This window comes from Meleagris gallopavo, chromosome 5, assembly GCF_000146605.3.
Source record: "Meleagris gallopavo isolate NT-WF06-2002-E0010 breed Aviagen turkey brand Nicholas breeding stock chromosome 5, Turkey_5.1, whole genome shotgun sequence".
Classification (NCBI taxonomy): Eukaryota; Metazoa; Chordata; class Aves; order Galliformes; family Phasianidae; genus Meleagris; species Meleagris gallopavo.
The window spans coordinates 8545700-8563689 of record NC_015015.2 but is presented as its reverse complement, the minus strand read 5'-3'; the positions used below and the strand labels follow the sequence as shown (position 1 = coordinate 8563689).

The 17990-nt window shown below is 36.8% G+C and overlaps 2 protein-coding genes across 2 annotated transcripts in view; one reads left to right on the top strand and one right to left on the bottom strand.

Moving 5' to 3' along the window:
• The window catches only part of EIF4G2 (eukaryotic translation initiation factor 4 gamma 2), an 11499-nt gene extending 11345 nt beyond the window's left edge, over window positions 1-154 (bottom strand). Inside the window, exon 1 of the mRNA XM_010710988.3 lies at window positions 6-154. Within this exon, the coding sequence (XP_010709290.1) occupies window positions 6-154 (149 nt within the window). The remainder of the gene's footprint in view (window positions 1-5) is intronic.
• On the top strand, window positions 40-17641 carry LOC100543206 (RNA polymerase-associated protein CTR9 homolog). The gene is made up of 23 exons (XM_010710954.3): window positions 40-197; window positions 1640-1738; window positions 2177-2416; window positions 2911-3028; window positions 3510-3599; window positions 4830-4978; window positions 7400-7507; window positions 7956-8063; window positions 8182-8418; window positions 9063-9152; window positions 9253-9381; window positions 9486-9669; window positions 10663-10751; window positions 11019-11204; window positions 11381-11468; window positions 11721-11869; window positions 14018-14134; window positions 14311-14456; window positions 15084-15155; window positions 15874-16009; window positions 16493-16639; window positions 17066-17223; window positions 17500-17641. The coding sequence occupies exons 1-23, from the start codon at window positions 153-155 to the stop codon at window positions 17603-17605; spliced, it is 2991 nt and encodes a 996-aa protein (XP_010709256.1). The 5' UTR covers window positions 40-152; the 3' UTR covers window positions 17606-17641.
• The last annotated feature ends 349 nt before the right edge of the window (window positions 17642-17990 follow it).

Sequence of the window (17990 nt, the reverse complement as noted above, 5' to 3'; positions counted from 1 at the left end):
CGCGCCTCGGGGGCGTGGCGGGGCCGCCCGAGCACGTCCGGGTCACTCGGTGTGTGAGCGGAAGTGCGCGCGTCGTTGCCGTAGCGCGGTGAAGGCCGGCGGTCCGGCGGAACTCGGCGGCTGGCGGCGCCCGCGCCGTTGTCATCGCTATCATGTCGCGGGGATCTATCGAGATCCCCCTGCGGGACACCGATGAGGCGAGTCGGGGCCGGGAGGCGGAGGCGCGGCCTGCTCTTGGGGCGGGAGGGCTCGCGATGTGAAATGTGTGCCGGGCGCTCCCCGTGCGGCTCGCTGTGGGCCGGCTGCTGACAGAGAGCGGCTGGGCACGGCCGGGTGTTCGGTCCGGTGTCCTTCACACCGCCGTGAGAGAGGGCAAGGGAAGCAGGAGAAGCCATTTGCTCTCCCACAGCGCGTTGTTTTGTATGCGTTAGCTGCTTGTACCGACTTCAGCAAGTTTCCTTGTAACTGCTGTAGTGTGTATACGGCTCACAAAGCACTGCTGCGTTCTCTGTGCGTTGCATGGGAGAGGAGTTATCGTTCTCTGACAGAAACTTCAGCTGTGGGTGTCAGCATGAGTGGATGAGCTCGGTGCTCTTCAAGTTACGATTAAGGATGACTTGAGTCCTGAGGTTCTGCATTAATCTCTAAGGACTGCTGTAATATACCATTTTATAATAGCAACCTTGTAAAATCGAAGTCCTTATAAACTGAGTGGCTCTAACTCAACCATGGGGATGGGAGTCCCTGTGTAGGTAACAGCAGGACAGACCTGGCTATAACTGCTGTGTTGCTTTCTCACTGTGAAGTTGTAGTGATGGATGATGAATATCACATACAGTACGAGGTAACAGCAGAGAGATATTTAAATGGTGTTACACCTTAAATGGACATTCTACCTTGAGAGCATTTGTTCCTTTTTCCTCAGTTTTCATATCAAAAGTGTAAACCCACTTAATGAAATTGTGCTTGTTAAATAATGATGTAATGGTGAAAGTTCTTGACATCAGCCTGCTCTAGCTGTAGGCAGCCATGTTTGTTGCGGGGGAATTGGACTTGATGACCTAAAGGGTCAGATGATTCTGTGATTCTATCGTTTGCTCATTATAAGTGTAGTTATTAGTGATCAGAAATTTATTCTGTCATGTTTGCCATGTGAATAACCTCTTCATTAATTTGGGCATAGTGGAAAATTGCACTGTTCTTAGATATATCTTAGAAATGGATTCTGTAATACCCTATTCCTTGGATTATTTTAACTATGTCACAGAACTTTGTTTTACCTGTAGAAAGTGGTTTAAAAATAGAGCAGTTCTTGAAGGAATGTGTCTGAAGGCAAGTTGGTTAGCTGATTGTTAGCTGAAGTATGAAATTCCAAAGCCTGACATATACAGTGAAAAAAGTTAAGTTAGTAACTCATCTCTGACCAGTATCCCTAACACTAACTCTTTTCTCAGATATTTGTGAGAGGCCAACACTTTTGTACTTTCCAGAATAAAAAACATCATCGCTCCTTTCTCCACTACTTTGTGTGAATAGAATTGTTTGTTTTGTGTGCTAAAATGTCCAGCTTGCTTTGAGCTCAAGGATGAATAACACTGTTAATACTTTATGAGAAGAAGGTCTGCGTTGTTTGTTGTAGGTCATTGAGCTTGACTTTGATCAATTACCTGAGGGTGATGAAGTTATAAGTATACTGAAACAGGAACACACACAACTGCACATATGGATCGCCTTGGCGGTGAGTATATGCTCAACTGTGTATTTAATTTATCAAAGAATTCCACTTAATGTTATGACCAGGGATAATTGAATTCGGAACTTAATTTGACTATTTGGTACTTCCAAATTGACATGTTAGCATTTTTAACTTTGTCTTTTCTCATGAAACAAGGCTGCTCGATCCCCGTCCTCCTGGGTTGTTTTTTTTTCCATATTTTTGCCATTTCACGTCTTTGATTATGTACTACATTAAAAAATGGAGTGCATTATTTGTACTGATGAAAGTACGGGGAAGCATGCAGAAGTACAAAAGTTCAGAGGAAAAATAGTTGTAAGACTTCTGAAAAACTAAGTTGGAATGGTGATAGGAAAAACATTGCTAATATCATAATATAATATTATTGCTTTATTTATGTGGCTTATGGGACTGTCCATTAAAATCATGTATGTTTTACAGCTGGAATACTACAAACAAGGAAAAACAGAAGATTTTGTGAAGCTGTTGGAAGCTGCACGCATAGATGGGAACTTGGACTATAGAGATCATGAAAAAGATCAAATGACTTGTCTGGATACTCTGGCAGCATATTATGTACAGCAGGCTCGAAAGGAGAAGAACAAGGATAACAAGAAGGAACTCATTACACAAGCTACCTTATTATATACTATGGCTGACAAAATCATCATGTATGATCAGGTAAAAAGAATCTGTGTAAAAAGCATGTTTGTAAAATTTTTAATGATTCTTTTCAGCTTAATTTCAACATATTTTCTGTGTGAATTCAAAAAGTTCTTCTAAAGAAAGCAAATATTGATTCACTATAGGGAAAGTCGAAAATGCTTAGGCTTTTAACTCTGGCATAAAACTTGAAAATATCTGAAATGAGTGTGTGGTGCTACCAGAATAATTACTTATCTCTAGCTGGGGACACCTAACAGAAATATATGCATCAACTTTTGTGTGTTTGGGAAGGCGAGGTTGGTTGTTATTCTTTTGCTTGATGACATGTGAAGTGTGAGACATTTATTACCTGTTTAAACACCCTTTTTGATTTTGTTTATCCTGATGCAATGATTAAATAAGTTAATCATTGAAAAAATCTCATTGCACAGCTAAATAACCTTTCCCATGGTCTGACCTTCATATTTTATGAAGATAAATGTTGTGGATATTTTGTTTTCTTTATCTAGAATCACTTGCTGGGAAGAGCCTGTTTTTGTCTGCTTGAAGGTGATAAGATGGACCAGGCTGATGCGCAGTTCCATTTTGTGCTTAACCAGTCTCCAAATAATATTCCAGCCCTTCTTGGTATGAGTTTATGAATATTTGTGTAAAAATAAATAAATAAATAAAAATAAAAAATCCCTGATTTCTCTACTTGAGTTTTGGAATAAGCTGTGTGCTTAGGAAAGTGATATGTATGTAAGCAGAGAGAGAAAGAAGGGGATGAAGAAGTATATGCTTTTGACTGGAAATGCATTATGTATATTTATTTTTCTTTACTCACTAATTAATCTAGGCTTACTAAGTGTCTTTATTGTGCACTAGGAAAGAATTAAGTTTACGCAGGAAGCCAGGAAAGTGTAAATTGATGTATTCCAATGTTATTTTATATTTGACATCATCAAAGATACCAAAAGAGCTGTGGTTGTCTGAATTTTCTGTTAGTTTTTTAATTGTAGCTTTTGAAAGCTGATACAGTGCATGTTCAGTAAATTATACATACTGATTTACAACAGCTTTGTTTATGTTTCTGATTAATTTGTAGCTGATGCATATGTTTTAACAGGTAAAGCGTGCATTTCTTTCAACAAGAAAGATTATAGAGGAGCCCTTGCATACTACAAGAAAGCGCTGCGTACCAATCCAGGTTGTCCAGGTAAGACAGAAACCATTTGCTAGTGGAAGCATCTAACTCAGATCTCCCTAATTCACATATCTCTGGGCTTATTTGTGTTCTGTCCAAAAGATCCACCAAAACCATTCCCACAGCTACCACAAAAAAAACCCTTCATCCTCTTGGAGAGTCGAGATGTTTCTTGACTTGGCGTGCTACTTAATTGTTAGAGAAAAAAATCATGTTGAGAAAGATGCCTATATTTTTTTTCCCCACTTATTACCTTCTACAGCAGTTAAAAAAAATGAGAAGTTGTGTATTAAAATTGTGTGGAGTAGGGACGAAAGTACTGCTCAAGACTACAAGCTCCTGAATAAGGGTTAAGGAAATTTTGTCAGTGCATTAGCATTAGTAATGAAACAACATGAAATATAGAATTCTACCCATACTCTATGATAAGTCTTTTTATTGTATTGTATGGTTTTCTTAATGCAGAAATCTGGAAAAGCTGTAAAAGCTATGCATGTGGTTTAGAAATAATCATAGTAGTAAAGGATATTTGCATTGGGATCATAAATGCTCTAAAATCTTCTGAGGGTTGTGGTATGCTTTTTCTGAACTTATCTGAAAAAGGCTTCTACAAAGGTGATGTGCATTCTGTAATCTGGGTTAGTGTAAGAATCACTGCTGCTAAAATAAATGTAGAAATTTAAGCCATACTTTGAAACTAACATATTTTATTCTCACTATATATAAATGTTTCTGTATTTGTAGTCCTGAAAGAGCAAGACAATATAAGTCCTCTATATTAGCTTCTCTGCACAGATCATGGAAGTTAGAGGATGATAAACAGCATCTTGCTAACAGTGAATCGATTGTTTGAGGCAGAATGCCTAGCAAACTTGTTAATTTGACTGTTTTCTGAAGGCTTCCTACTCTCAGGTGAACTTTAACCTGCCCAAGACACTTGCCCTTTCATCTGACAATTTTTTCATGTCTTTCTTAGTTATTTTTGTTACATTTTCATAGAAGTAATATTTTATTTGATTGTTGTTTGAGTATTTTAAAGACGTATGGCAGTCTGGTGAAATCTTACGAAGAAACCTGGAGAAATTAACTTTGCTACTGAGTGAGGGAGGCTGTCCTTTAAAACAACAGATCACTAGAAGGCTTTACAGGTTTTAAAAAAGTATTTCTGCTCTGTATGTTTAAAAAAATAAAATAAAGTTGTTGAAATTTTGGGATTCTGAATGGTGCCATCTTGTTCTCCAGCTGAGGTTCGATTAGGTATGGGTCATTGCTTTGTGAAACTGAACAAGTTGGAAAAAGCTCGCTTGGCATTCAGCAGAGCTCTGGAACTAAATTCAAAATGTGTTGGAGCTTTGGTTGGACTGGCTGTCCTGGAACTCAATAATAAAGAGGTGGGTCTGACTTAATTATAAGCCATATTCACTTGAAATGGCGAAGTTTTTATCATTTGAGGGGCACTCCAGGTTTTAATAGAGGTACAAAAATACGTGATTAAATCATTTCAGCCTGTGTTACTGTTGAATGATGCTGTAGGTTTGTACTTAAGGTACGTGCTGAATAACTTTCTTTAGTTAAAAGCAGTCAATTTTGTTGCTTATAGAGGTGCTTTTCTAAGCACAGAAAGTCCCTGATGAGATGTGTGAATACAATTCCAATATGGAAATGGTGATTTTTAAAATCTTTAGTGAGCAGTAGTTGCATATCTAATAGTCAGCCTTGCTTAACCTTCTTGAAGTTTCAAATGTCTAAGTACATGAGTTTGTATTCAAGATGATGTGAAAGTTCCCAGGTACTTGGAGACCTTGTTTCGATGACAGCTGTATCCAGAGCATCAGGATTTTTTTCTGAAAGAGCATCAACTAGCAGGAAGATCACAATAAAAGATGTGGTCCTAGGAGATCCGTCCCAGGCTTCCAAGGCTTTATGGAACATAACCTTTCTTACAACTGTGCAAGTTGTGCTCAAGCTAACTTGGAACATACACTCCATAGTAAACCAAGGAATCAACAAATTTTAACTAGGCTGATGAAATCAAGATGTTGTATCTCTAGGTGTTGATCACTAGGAAACCATACTGTCATAAAACTTAACTTGAGATCTTGAGATCTGAAATGGTCAGTCTATGCTAAGAAAGTTATCAGTGGAAAATGGGACCTTTAAGCTTTTAAATAAGTAAATAAACAAATAAATTACCAACCTTTCTTGTATAGTCGTATGTTGCTAATACTTAATATTGTTCCAGTATTGCTTTCTGTAGAACACATAGCTCTCTAGGAAAGAACTTTTTTTAGAACAGAATATCTGAAAATGACTTAGTTTACAAAGTCATGAGAAAAAATTATTTTAGACTTCCATAAGCAATTTAAGTAAATGTGAGTAGGAGAGGTTTTTTCCCCATAAAGCTCTAGGGACAACCAAAAATATTCTAACAGATCATAACAAATAATTCAGTGGGGAAGAAACTGATGAAACCTGCTATTTTTCATGTTTGATTCCCTGAAAATTTGTTAAATCTCCTAAGTCCCCTTAAACTTTGCAAAGCTGTGATTAAAAACCCACTCAAACCCACTTTTTTTCTGAGGTATCATCTGTGCTTTATCTCTGTTTCCACGATTTGCACTGCAGTGTTAGCATAACATTAGATTTTGCTGAGGTACAAACTTTTAATTGATTTCTCCTGTGTTTAGATATTGGCAATGTTTCTCCATCCTTAAAGATACTATGAGGTCAAATGAGGGTTGAGATTACGCTGTGTTCTCTCTGGAGTTTGTCTTCTCTTTGGTTTCATTTCATGACAGTGCCTAGGAGCTTTGAGACCTCTGCCCATTCACTGAGTTTATTTGAAACTGGACGTGAGATCCAAATTACTGGAAAAATCAGACTTAACATGATTATAAAACCTTTTTTGCCTTTGAAAGTTAAGCAAGAATGATTCCGTATCTCCTAGCCAGTCTATATTTTTGTGATAAATAAAACTGGACAGATACTGCCTTTATTAAAATGAAATTTGTTTGCATGCCTGTTGGACTTCAGATTTATGAGACCAAGACATCAGTTTATTACTAGATTATTAGTACTATATAATTTTTTTTGTTCCTTTTCCTGTTATTAAATACCTACAGATTTAAGATCTTATGCTTGTGATATATATCTCAGCAACATTCCCAAAAAATGGCACTTACTGTGTCAGCTTTGGATTTGAACTTGTCATCAAGTCAAATGTGCACTCGTAGAAGGCTTTATTTAAAATTAGGCCTCTATATAAAAGCATATGCTCTTAGAGTAATATCACTAAGTCAAACTTCTGCCATTTTAAAAATTAGAACTTAATTTCAGTAGTTCTTAATTCAGTATCAGAAATTCTTATTTAGAATTTGAACATGACAACATTTTCACTTCTCTGTTTAATGAATCATTCAAAGGGTTGAGACCAAAACCACACAAGATCTAGAGATGCTGAACAGTAGAAAGAAGGCTATCAGAGGTGTGCAACTGAAATGGCAAAGGACACTAAGGCTACATGATTCTTTTTTTTTCTCCCTAGAAAGTAATACTTTTTTTTCTTCACTATTGTTGTTTGCTTGTTTCTTTTTTTCCTCTTCCGCACCCTATCTGATGGCTTCATTTTTTACTTCCCATCTTTATGCTGCAGGTAGAAAAGCTGGTAGCTGCATTTTCTTTTTCTTTTGAGAGCCTAGCACACAGGCTCTGTTAGAGTTCCTGCAGCAGTGTTCAACTGAATAATAGTTTTTAAATTCTTAATAAGATAAAGCTATTGAGATGCTGCTGATACCTCTGAATGTTTCATTTAGGCTGATTCCATCAAGAACGGTGTCCAGCTCCTCTCCAGGGCTTACACAATTGATCCCAGTAATCCAATGGTGCTGAATCACTTGGCTAACCACTTCTTCTTCAAGAAGGTAAGTGGTCTGTGGAATTTTACAGTCAAATATTTAATAACCTCCAAGCAGAAAGAATTCCAGTGTTAGGTTTGATCTCATTTCATCAGGCTAGGTGGTACAGTATATGGAATTGATAATATAGATGAATATGCATTAAGTTTTTAACTTAATTTTTTTCATAAGTTTTTCATAAGAAGGCCAAAAATAGTACATGTATTTCTTAAATCAAGCTCACTTATATCTCCCAAAGGGATTTCCGTTTTCTTGTTGTTTGTTTTTCCTTCTCCCTTCTGGGTTTTAAAATCCGTAAAAGATAAGGATTAAAGAGAGAATAGGAACCTCTAAAACTAAATCTGTTGTTATTTAGTAATGATATGGCTAAAACTTTCCTTTATTTGCTGTGTATTCTTGTGTAAATAATATATGACTTGACTAAATAAAAAGGCTTTCATATTCATTTATTTAGGATTACGGTAAAGTACAACACTTGGCTCTTCATGCTTTTCATAATACTGAAGTTGAAGCAATGCAGGCGGAGAGTTGTTACCAGCTGGCTAGGTCTTTTCACGTACAGGTAGGAAACCTTTTAAAAGCTCCCTCTTTGAGGTTTTACACCTAAAATTCTTGTTTAAATGTTCGAAAAAAGCTTACATGTGAAAGCACTACCTGCTGTTTCTTTAATTTTTATTTAGGAAGATTATGATCAAGCTTTCCAATATTACTACCAAGCCACTCAGTTCGCCTCATCTTCTTTTGTACTTCCATTTTTTGGATTGGGTCAAATGTACATTTATAGAGGGGACAAGGAAAATGCGTCACAATGCTTTGAAAAAGTTTTGAAAGCCTATCCTAACAATTATGAGACTATGAAAATCCTTGGATCTCTTTATGCAGCTTCAGAAGACCAGGAGAAAAGGGATATTGCAAAGGTGAGTTGTGCTTCTGCCAGCATTGTGCTTTTACATACAAGAGCATAACTTAAAGTAGAGACCCTTTTTTAAAGTCTGATTTTCAAGGTGCATGAAACTCAGGGTTACTTGACTCTGAATATACTATATTTTATATTTACTGTAATGTGAGATCCTCTTATCTGTGGAGAGCTACAACTTCTGAACAGAACTGGGGCTCCTACTGGTCTCTGGATAAAGCAACTTCAGAAATTCAGACGAGCCCTAGCCCTTTGCCTACTTACTATTAAAAGGCAGAATACTTCCCAAATTTAGTAGTGATTTCCTAAAGATTTAAAGTTGACTGGGATTTCTAGAAACCACTTGTCATGGCTTACCTGAAAAAACATTGTTAATGTGGTTTTGCTTTTTCATTTAATAAAATATTTTTTGATCTAATATTGTTTAAATGCATGCACATAATAATAGCCATCGCTTTCTAGCTTCTTACATTGGTGTGACACTTAGTGTTTTCCACTTCTCTAAAACTTTAAAACCTATATTACATTCTGCAAAGAAGAGGAAAATAGCAAAGAAGGAAACTAGCAAATAACTTTGCTCTTTAGTTGAGGTTTAACAATTTTGGTGTCCATGAAAAAGTATGATTATTTTCTGCTGTTTCTCAGGGACATCTAAAGAAGGTCACAGAGCAATATCCTGATGATGTAGAGGCATGGATTGAGTTAGCCCAAATTCTAGAACAGACTGACATACAGGTAATTGATAATAAACACTGAAGGAATTACATATATGCTTTTTATAAGAGCACACAAAACTCATTCTCCTCTTTCTTGCATCTGCTTTTTATTTGCACAGGGTGCACTGTCAGCTTATGGTACAGCCACACGCATTCTGCAAGAGAAAGTGCAGGCTGACGTCCCACCAGAGATTTTGAATAACGTGGGTGCTCTGCACTTCAGACTGGGAAACTTAGGAGAAGCAAAGGTATGTAATTATTGAAAGTTTGAATAGAATTTTATGATCACTCAGAAGTTTTCCTCTAAGAACATTCTGGAGTGTTTTATTCTTTTTCTCTTTTTATACTTTAGAAATATTTTTTGGCATCACTGGATCGTGCAAAAGCAGAAGCTGAACATGATGAGCATTATTACAATGCTATCTCTGTAACAACATCCTATAACCTTGCCAGACTGTATGAGGCGATGTGTGAATTTCACGAAGCGGAAAAACTGTACAAAAACATTTTAAGAGAACATCCTAATTATGTTGATTGTAAGAAACATTTGGTATTTTAGTTCCACAGTCTTTCTTAAAATACAAAAAAACTTTCAATTCAGTGTCTTCTGGTCTCTTTATGTCTGTCCTCACTTCTTTTCACAGTAGTTGTAGGGCCTTCTTACCTACCATTTTCTCTATATTTTTTTTTAAGGCCTGAATGATTCTTTTAGTCCAGTCTCCAGACATAAGAGTTCTGATTATTGGTAGCTTTTTACTGTACTCAAAAAATCTAGCAAGACTAGCTTGTCTAGACTTAGTCCCTTACTGCTCCCCTTGCTTCTCTCCCCAAAACCCTTCGCACTTCAGTGCTCAGGTGCAATCAAGATTACCTGCTCAGTATGCCCAGCCTCTGCAACCCTACCTGCTTACATTGGTGGAAATATAGTGATTATACCAAATGCTCTCTACCTTGGACCCTCGGCCTTCTTCCACAGAAGAAGAGCTGTTGAGGGCATCAGTGCAGTGGCTTTTTTCCTCTTTGCTTTACTCTTCTTGTTTCCAAGTATCCAATCTGATACGCTCTCTGTAAAGGAAAGGTGATAGCACTTGCTCAACAAGCTGCAGCATGCTCTTGCCTAATCCTTAGCCCTATCTCTTCTTGTCTATTATTGCTCTGTGATATCTGGTAGTCTTTGCAAAGCCTGCAGAGGTGGGAGAACTGTTTAATGTGGAGGGAGGAAAAATTGTATAACATATGTGGCCTTCACTATTGGAGATTTCTTGAATGTTAGTAACTTGTGAAAACATGTAAAGTAAGTTAAATGTTACTGTCAGAAATTTGCCATTTCTACATCATCATTGTGAATGGAAGTTCATCTCTACATAGTGCATCTCGTCTTGAATAGAACATGAGAAGTGTCATAATTCCGTCCTTAGCAGATCAAGAAAAAGATTGCTTTTGAAATATATGTGTGGCTAGTGTTTTTCATATTTGAGATTACTTGAATCTGTTTCTTGATTGTTTGTTGTTGTTTTCTTTATTTTTAGGCTACTTGCGCTTGGGTGCTATGGCGAGGGATAAAGGTAACTTTTATGAGGCTTCTGATTGGTTTAAGGAAGCACTTCAGATAAATCAGGTTCGTAACCCTTTAACTGTTTTAATTTTTTAATTGAAAATACTTAACACTTATTCTTTCAATTTTGTTTTCCTTCTGTTGTTGTTCTATTTTGTTTGTTGATATAAACTAGGAAAAGAGTGAAAACTGCTATAACCTGCTCTTTTTAAAATTATTTTTTATTTTTAATGTGGAATTTTATTTAACAAAAATAGCATTTTATACCTGGAAAAGCAACCTTGTATGGGAATATTGTTCCTTTGCAATTGACAGTAAATTTTTACTCAGGACCATCCAGATGCTTGGTCTCTGATTGGTAATCTTCATTTGGCTAAACAAGAGTGGGGTCCAGGACAGAAGAAATTTGAAAGAATATTGAAGCAGCCTTCCACACAGAATGATACTTACTCCATGTTGGCTCTTGGCAATGTCTGGTTACAGACTCTACATCAGCCCACGAGAGACAGAGAAAAGGTAACGGGCATCTGTCTATCCTGTGTGTGTGATTTTACTTATTTAATTTTTGTTGGCTACTCAGGGTGCTTTTGTTTTTGCCTCTTTGACATATTGCAGTCCATAAAAACACTGGGTAGGTTTTTTAGTACTTCATTATACCAATGAGTGATCAACTGGGATACTTCTCTCCACAGGAAAAACGTCATCAAGACCGTGCGTTAGCAATCTACAAGCAAGTACTCAGGAATGATCCAAAGAACTTGTATGCTGCTAATGGCATAGGTGAATACTAGACTAGTTTTCCTTTAAATTGCAGTTGATGGTATTCTTATGTTTTATGCTTTAATACATGTAGAATTGTTTTTGCAGAGTCTGCACATTATTTAGTGGAGCACATGAAAGAATAGCTTTCATATGACAGCTATGTCAGTTTTTAATGGGAAACTTGATTCAGGCAATATTTTATTTTCTTTGGCAGGAGTACGTAGTACATGAACTTGGAAGCTTACACTGTACATATTACTTTCCCCTTAGGAGCTGTCTTGGCGCATAAAGGATATTTCCGTGAAGCTCGTGATGTTTTTGCCCAAGTGAGAGAGGCAACAGCAGATATCAGTGATGTGTGGCTGAATTTGGCACATATCTATGTAGAACAGAAACAGTACATCAGTGCTGTGCAGATGGTAACATCTCTAAATTGAACTACATAATGTGTTGGGTTAGATGACTTCTGGATGGTTCTTAGCTGTCATTGGCAGCTGCTAAGTTTCTGAATAATATTTCAACAATTTATAGGTTTATTTCTAGCAATACTATTAGCTGTCAAGTATAGACTTAAATTGCCAAATAGTTTTTTTTAGGTAGCAGAGTTAAAATACAATTGGGTTTGAATTTTAGTTTGGGAACTCTTTTTTGTTGCAGAGGTTTCAGTTGGTGTAGTTAGTGTATGTGATTTACTTTCCGATGTTAGTGAAATAAGTAAATACAACTTGCTGCTGGGATTTTTTTAGTACCAGCACTTCCTGATCTTATTTATGCAGTTGTTTGCAAGAACAGTTGGAGATGTTTGGAAAACTAACTGCCATGATTTCTCTTGCTATGCTTAAAATCATGGGTAATTTATGTTGAGAGATCTCTTGAGATCATCTAGTTCAACTCACTCAAGCAAGCTAACTTCCAAGTATCTACCCACACTATTTAAGTTAGTTGATCAGAAAGCATACAAACAAGCTTAAAAAAAATACCAGGCAAGACAGAAGCTCGGAAAAATTTGTTCTGTTAAGCTTTATTCAACATAGAATCTCAAAAATACTTAATTCAGAGCTATCCTAAAGCTTTTTTATGATGGACCTCTTTAGTAGAATCTGTAGTGATAGAACAAGGGCAAATGATTTCAAGGTAAAAAATTTAGGTTAGATATAAGGAAGAAATCTTTTACCGTGAGGCGCTGGAACAGCTTGCTGAGGGGTGTGGTTGATGCCCCATCCCCAGAGACTTTCGAGGGCAGGTTGCATAAGGCCATTGAATAGCTTTCAGAGGTCCCTTCCTACTCTAAGGATTCTGTGATTAGTTGTAAGGAAGAGATATTGGGCCTTTTATACCTGATCAAGACCTCAGAGTTACTCTTCTACAGTGAACTACTACTGAAAGGATTTAGTAACATCATCTGTTGGGTTCTGTTGTGTTGAGTAGAGTCTGCCTTTACGACCATCTCTGCTCTTACATGCAAAAAGCCCAATGAAACATCTAATTTTAGTGATAAAGTAGGGAAACTTACCTTTTGATTTGTCGGAGAATATTGTACTTATTTGCTGATATATTTAGGTGAGGCTGCTTAGTAGAAATGTGCATATTCACTGTGATGTTTTATTGTTCTCTGGATTCTGCTATGCAGTTGGTGCAAGCCGTAGTCTGCAGTACTGGACTCAAAGGGAGATGAGTTTATCACAGCAGCACAGCTTAGTGCAATATCAGGTGTTGCAGTGAGTTCTCTACTGTAAAGCATGCAAATCCATGGCAGACTTAACACTGAACACAAAATCTTTGACTCTTGAAGTGAGTGAAATTGGACACTCATAGCACCATGTAACCCATGAGCTGTAATTTCTGCATTAGGGTGCAGGGTATTATCTGTAGTTGAGCTGGAAGTAAAGGTTGCTTTCTATTTCTTGCTATTTTGGCGGTTTAAAAATTATGAAAGATTTCTTAATAGCATGGCAAACAAAAGGCACTTTTTAATGAAAAGCATGAGATTCATGATTGCTGGAAGCTTTACTCTGAGGCTGTAAAACGTAAAGTAACAAGTGGTCTTTTACACCAGTGATCAGCTTTAGTGTGAAAGAAGATATAATGTAACAAGAAATAGGCAGCTAGGTGGACAGAATATGGTAAAGGTGTGGTTTTATTTTGTAACTGATTGCATCATCTGTATGAAGATGAAATTGAACTACATTTCAATTTATTACATTTTCAATTTATGAATAAATAAGAGAGAATAACTGTGAGTGCTCTTAAAATTAGTTTGTTGACCTTTGTTACAATAGATGGTACTTGCAAAGTATTCTGTGTTTAAACATCTACAGAGCCTCCCAGACTGCTGCTGGTTTTCAGAAAAATCAAGTTGTTGCTATAGAATAGCAGGAAGGATTCTCTAATCAGTGAACAAAGCATCTCTGTATGCAGCATAATATGCTGATTTAAAACAAAAAACAAAAAATACAACCACACAACAAAAGGCACATCAGCAGTAATACATCCTAGAAACACAAACGTACTGGAGTTAACCAGCAAAAATAACTAACCATTGGCACCTCTTGATTTTTCTGTTTCAGTATGAAAACTGTCTCAGAAAGTTCTATAAGCATCAGAACACTGAAGTATTGTTATATCTGGCCCGGGCACTCTTCAAATGTGGGAAATTACAGGAATGTAAGCAGACTTTGTTAAAGGTATGCAGAAAATATCGCAGGTCACAGAACGAAATTGCTGTGAACTGGTGCATGTTTATGTCTGTTTAAATTCAGTAGTCTTGAGTTGAAACAGTGGTGTTTATTCTCTGTATATCTCTGTTTACCTTATTTGTATACTTCTGTAGCGTGTCATAAAAATAGGTTTTTATTTACAGGCCAGACATGTTGCACCAAGTGATACAGTCCTTATGTTTAATGTGGCTTTAGTACTACAAAGACTTGCTACCTCAGTCCTGAAAGATGAGAAAAGCAATCTAAAGGAGGTACTTAATGCTGTGAAAGAGCTGGAGCTAGCCCACAGGTAAAGCTGATTCATTTCTCATCTTAGTAATATATTTCAGTTCCCTTGCAGTAAATGTGCAGCATAGATCACAGGTTCTGATTAGACAAGCAGTCATATCCAGTGAAACATTGTATTGCATTCTAGAGTTCCTTGCAGAACTATTGGGCCTGAAAATACTGTGTTCAGGCTTTGCTCCAGAACTAGTTTTATTTGACCAGGTGGCAAATACATATTTCTTAGTGAGTTTTGTAATATGATTAGGGGGGACTTGTTCATAGAAGAACATAGTTGAAAAAGCATTGTGAATTATTCTACAAATTTAATGCTTTTTTAAAGACATCTTTCAAAGCATCTTGTAAACTTTTGGAAGTAGGTCTCAAAATAGTTAATGACTAGTAGTTCTTTCTGGATTATTGTTCTCCTTTGGAGTACTTCTAGAATGTCTTACATCTGAGAACTCTGAATGTACTTGCATACTGTTCTATTAAAAGTGGATGCGTACAGTAAGGCAGAAAATTGGTGAATGTCCTCTTCTGTTGAGTTTCATAGGATTTTAACTAGGGAGCTAATACTTACTTTTAAGGCAGAATTGCAAAAAATGTGTAACTGATACCACTTTTGCTCTTCCTTATTTTTTTCCTCTAGGTACTTCAGTTACTTGAGTAAAGTGGGTGATAAGATGAGATTTGATTTGGCACTTGCTGCAACAGAAGCCAGGTAAGAAACAAATGCTTTCAGGAGCTAAGAGGAATGCTTTTGTCTTGGTTTTAGTTTGTTTGTTTGTCTTCCAGAGTAAAACTGGTTTTCAACTGGATTTCAGCTGTCTATTTTACACAACAGTAGAAATCCAAATACAGGGTTGTTCCCCGTTAGTGTTTTGTTTTTTTCCTTTCTTCTTTTTCTAATATTTTTGTGCAATCCACAACACTAAATATGTCTTCTGCCATCAGCTGAAACCTGTAAAACTTCTGCTGTTTTAATGGAAAGTTTTCCATCAAGGAGAATATGACAGTGTATTTAAAGATCACTAGTTCTGCCTATTTTGACTTTAAAGGTCATCTTAATAGTTTGCTTTCATGGAGGTTTAAGTTAACTTATGGTGAATAGATTGGGTCAGCTACTGAAACGTGAAATACTTATGTTCTGGGTGTCTAGCCTGCTTTAAATTTTGTTTAGGGTATTGTTTGTACTCAAGCCTGTTGAAATGTGAAGCAGTAAGTTCTGAAGTTGTATGTTGCATATTGCAGTTTACAGATAGATTTGCTTATTAGAAGGTGCATTTATTAACTCAGTAATATGTCCTGGTGTGTTGTACTAGTTCAAGTATCTTATTTTTGTCACAAATATAGCATTCTGATGCATATCCTTTATAAAACTGTTTCTCCTTGTGGTGTGTCTGCCACCTTCCTTTACTTGAAACCACTGCATGTTCTAGGCAATGCTCTGACTTACTGAGTCAAGCCCAGTATCACGTGGCTCGGGCACGCAAACAGGATGAAGAAGAGAGGGAGCTGCGTGCAAAGCAAGAACAAGAAAAGGAGCTGCTTCGTCAAAAACTACTTAAAGAACAGGTTTTGATCTGTTACGTTCTATTGAATTTAAGTAAAAGATAGATGTTCCTATTGCTCCATGATATTACCGGGTATTACTGATTAAAGTATCAAGCAGATAGTTTTCTTAGAAGTAGTAAGTGCTAGCAAAAAAACCACTTGTAGTTAACAAGTGATATTCTACCCCATAGCCTTACAGATATTTTTATTTTTGTAATGTAATCCAGGTATTGCCTTTTAAAGTTTTGCCATCAAAATACTGTACTGAAGGCTGGATGAGGGAGCTCTTGAAAAAACAAAAAACAAAAACCTAAAAAAGAAAAAAAGGCCTTTTGCTTACTGTAGTGTAGATGTTGTACAAAGCCTTTTTGCCACATGGACCTTGTACTGTGACAGATTTGTAAAAGTGTTGCAGTTTCTTGTCCCCGGACAGCTTGAACACCTTTGAATGTAATAGTACAAATACTAATGTAATAGTAATGGTTATTTTTCTCTCTGTTTCAGGAAGAGAAGCGCCTAAGAGAAAAAGAAGAGCAGAAGAAACTTTTGGAACAAAGAGCTCAATATGTGGAGAAGACAAAGAATATTCTTATGTTCACTGGTGAAGTAGAAGGATCAAAGGAGAAAAAACGTGGTGGTGGTGGAGGCAGGGTAGAACAGAATTTTTTTAACTTCCTCTTTCACTTTCCCTTTAATAAATATTATCTTGGGTTAACATCAAACGTGTAGAATTTTAATTTCAAGCCACTTGACCTCTCTTGTATGAAGTGGTGCAGATTAAATACCCGAGTGTAGAAACTGAAAGCTAGAGCTTAAGTTATGACCAAGGTGGCATTACTAAAATCTGTTCTTCTTGATGTTTAAAATAGCCAGAGAATATTAAGTGTAAATTTGGAATTGGTTTCTTAATGATAACAGGTTAGAGTGCATGAGAAGGTTGTCACAAGAACGGCTGCGTTTTCATGTCTTGAAAAATACTTTCAGAAAGAGCTTCGCTTCTGACTTCCTATCTGGTAGTTTTTAACTTGAAGATAAATAGTAGGCCATATTGTGGGGCTTTTATATTATCTGTTACAGCGTTCCAAAAAAGGAGCAGGGGAATTTGATGAGTTTGTCAACGATGACAGTGATGAAGATTTGCCCATGTCTAGAAAGAAAAAGAAGAGGAAGGGCAGTGGTAGTGAACAAGATGGGGAAGAAGAAGAAGGGGAGAGAAAGAAGAAGAAGAGGAGGAGGTAACTGGTGCTTTAATGTCAGACTTTCTTGAGACATAATGTGGCTGTTAAGTATATTCTCATGCAGTTTTTCATGACAGCTTAAAAAATGAACAGTTGTTAAGAGGTTAGTGTGATTAAGTCTTATAATGGGTATTTTTAAATAAAAATTACAGAACTCCTATGCAGAAGTATGAATAATATTTATCAGCTGGATTTTAGACTGCTTTTTTGCACTTTTTAAGGTTTTTTTTCAATTACATACTTGACATAATATAAAATACTATTCTGTTTTAGACCCCAGAAAGCAGATGAGGGGAGCGATGATGAAGAAAATGAAAATGGTCCAAGACCTAAAAAACGACGTCCACCCAAAGCAGAGAAGAAGAAGGCTGTAAGTTAACTGCTGAGTATCTTCTTGTTTCTCTAAATATGCATTTGAACTTAAGCACTACTGCGTTCAACAGAGTTACAGATGCTGAAAATTATAACAAAAGTTATTGTAGCAAACTGACTTTTGTCCTTCCCTTTTGCTGTAGCTACTTCAGTGTTGAACAGAATATTTCTGAAGCAATGTATAACAATTGATAGTAAATGGAAAATTTTGACCAAATGACTTTAGAGCATGTGTTAGAAAGAAGCATGCCTGTTGTGTTTTTTAATTTAATCGGGGGATGCTGAGAAGGCAGAGATACTGAATGCCTTCTTTACTTCTGTCTTCAGTGAAAAGGCTCCCCTGCAGGAATCCCACACCCTGGAGGTTAGTGAGAGGGTCTGGGGAATGGGAG

Excerpts from the sequence above, each read along its gene's own strand:
- LOC100543206 (XM_010710954.3), top strand. The coding sequence starts at position 153 with ATGTCGCGGGGATCTATCGAGATCCCCCTGCGGGACACCGATGAG. Across the intron at positions 8,419-9,062 it reads AGAAAAGGGATATTGCAAAG|GGACATCTAAAGAAGGTCAC; the intron begins GTGAGTTGTGCT and ends GCTGTTTCTCAG. Across the intron at positions 9,153-9,252 it reads TAGAACAGACTGACATACAG|GGTGCACTGTCAGCTTATGG; the intron begins GTAATTGATAAT and ends TTATTTGCACAG.